The sequence below is a fragment of the Naegleria gruberi genome (genome assembly GCF_000004985.1).
Source record: "Naegleria gruberi genomic scaffold NAEGRscaffold_490, whole genome shotgun sequence".
Taxonomy (NCBI): domain Eukaryota; phylum Heterolobosea; class Eutetramitea; order Acrasida; family Naegleriidae; genus Naegleria; species Naegleria gruberi.
In genome coordinates this window covers 1983-4759 of record NW_003162996.1, presented here as the reverse complement: position 1 = coordinate 4759, position 2777 = coordinate 1983, and the positions used below count along the sequence as shown (strand labels likewise).

Here is a 2777-nt window from a genome sequence, read left to right as displayed (position 1 = left end):
CAAATAATTATTCAAAAGCTTCTACTACTATTAATAATATGAATTATCAGTTACAACAACAACCCTCCAGTAACATTTCAATTAGTAATTTGCCTCAATCTAATATGATTGGTAGTAATAATAATGTTACTACTACTACTAGTACAACTAAATCTGTATCATTCAATCCTTCATCCACTAATTTATCATCCTCAACAGCCTCTTCTAATATGACTAAGAGTCATTCTACTTCAGAATTATCTGCTCAAAATATTAATACTAAAACTAAAACCCTTCTTAATAATCCTAATACTAGTATTATTGGTAATAATCCAACAATAAGTAATAATACTGTTAGTAACACAACTGCTAATAATGCCACCTCTACTGCTACTACTTCAGCTAGCAATAATAATAATTCATTAGTATCATCTACTAGTACTAATACTAATACTACCACTACTACCACTACTACTAGCAACAATAATACAACACGAGTTAAAGTAGTTGTTAGAGTTAGACCACAAGTATCAGAAGATATAAGTAATAGTCAAATATTTGGAGAATATCCACCATGTGTAGCAACAGTTAAAAATACAGTTATATTAAAAAGAGAATGTTATGATGATAGAGAATTTACATTTGATAAAGTGTTAGAACCAACATGTTCTCAAGATGAAATGTATAAACAAGTTGGTAAAAACATTGTTAATGATGTATTAAAAGGATATAATGGAACTGTATTGGCATATGGTCAAACAGGATCAGGTAAAACATTTACTATATTTGGAAGTTCAACAGATCCAAAAAGGATTATTAAACCTAATGAAAATATAATTGATAAATATAGTGGAGTTATTCCTAGATGTATAAATCAAATATTTGAACATGTACAAGAATATTCAAATAATACAGAATTTAGAGTTTTTGTTTCATTTATGCAAATATATATGGAAAATATAATGGATTTACTTGATGCAAGTAAAACAAATTTACCAATTAGAGAAGATCCAAAAAATGGAGTATTTGTAGAACAATTAACACAAGTACAAGTTAATGAACCTTATGAAGTAATGCAATTAATTAAGGAAGGATCTAAAAATAGACAAGTAAATTCTACAAATATGAATAAGTTATCTTCACGTTCACATGTAATATTAATGATTACAGTTGAACAAAAATCATCAAGTGATAAAAGTGTTAAAAGAGGAGTGTTACATATTGTTGATTTGGCAGGAAGTGAAAGAGTTTTTAAATCTGGAAGTGAAGGTCAACGATTGGAAGAAGCTAAAAAAATTAATAAGAGTTTAAGTGCTTTGGGTAATTGTGTTGCTGCCCTGACAGAGGAAAATGTTTATCATGTACCATTTCGTGATTCCAAATTAACACGTTTATTAACAGATTCATTAGGTGGTAATGCTAAAACATGTCTTGTTGCAACTATTGGACCATCTATGTGGAATTATGATGAATCTTATTCTACTTTACATTTTGCTAATAGAGCAATGAATGTTAAAAATCATGCAATTATTAATGAAGTTGTTGATTTTAAAATATTAAGTGGTAATTTACAAAAGAAAATTAATGTTATTGAAAATGAAAAGGTAAAATTAATGGAAAGAAATGTAGATTTAGAGAGACAAGTTAATTTATTGAGAAGTGAAATTTCCTCTCTCTCAAAAAATTCATCATCAAGAAAATTCATGGAAAGAGGAAGTTGGGAAGATAGAGAACGTGAATTAATTGATAAATTTGGTAATGTTATTAGACATTTACAAATGGAAATTGCAAAACAAAATATAATGTTTAATAAGGCAAAAAATAGACAAGAACAAAATAATCAATCAGATGAATCTTTAGAAAGAGTTATTGATGGTTTTTTATCTGTACCAAATGTTAAACAACGTATCATTGCTAAATTAGTTGAACAAGGTGAAGTTAAAGAAATAAGTCCTTGGTCTGAAGAGAAATCACCTCAAAGAGCAGATGATGTTGTCAATTCAATTCTTAGAGAAAATTCAATTGATTTTAATGATAATTCAAATAGTATGGATTCAAATAGTTTAGATTCAAATAGCGCCGATTCAAATGATTCATTGAGATATGATCATCAACAAGAACAGCAAGAACAATTCGAACAATATGGAGAACAAGATGAACAATATAGTGGTGACATGAATGAACAGCAAGAAGAAGAAGAACAATTTGGTGGAAGAGGTAGAAGAAGAAGAAGTTTGAGTAGTCATGGGAATGAGAGTCAGAATGATGATAATTCATCCTACTATGATTAAACATAATATTGTCTCCACAGGAACTGAATAAGAAGAAAATAAATTATTAGTGTTCAGGATATTAATATTGAAAGAGATGTTGAGCTCACAAATCAAGAACAAGGTTTCTTATAAAAATAATACTTAGTAATGGTAGAGGCATGAGCAAGCATTGTGTTTTACAAGCATCCTATTACAAACAAATTTCATTCAAGTTAATTCCAACAACTCAAATTCTACAGTTGAAATTTTCACAAGGATTCTCTCAGTGTGATAGAAAGGAAACACATTCTAATTCAACTTGAAGAAAGGAATGTTTACCTTGTTAAGAGCGTTATTAAACGTCGAGCTAATGGTGAATTGTAAACGCACAATGACGCACAAATTGAATTGTCGAAGTTGCGACTTGAAGCCGTCTGCAGAAGCAGCAGTTGAAATTTGCTGTCTTGATGTGTGGTGCTGGCATATGGAGTTTTGTACAGTTCAATTAAAAAAAAGACATCATCTAATAATATCTACTAGGTTGTC

At 29.3% G+C, this 2777-nt stretch overlaps 1 protein-coding gene across 1 annotated transcript; it reads left to right on the top strand.

Moving 5' to 3' along the window:
• Nucleotides 1–38: 38 nt before the first annotated feature.
• NAEGRDRAFT_76829 (kinesin) lies at nt 39–2270 on the top strand (the record flags this gene model as incomplete). Its single annotated transcript, XM_002668216.1, has 1 exon — nt 39–2270. One exon carries the CDS (start codon nt 39–41, stop codon nt 2268–2270), a length of 2232 nt encoding a protein of 743 aa, XP_002668262.1.
• Nucleotides 2271–2777: the final 507 nt, after the last annotated feature.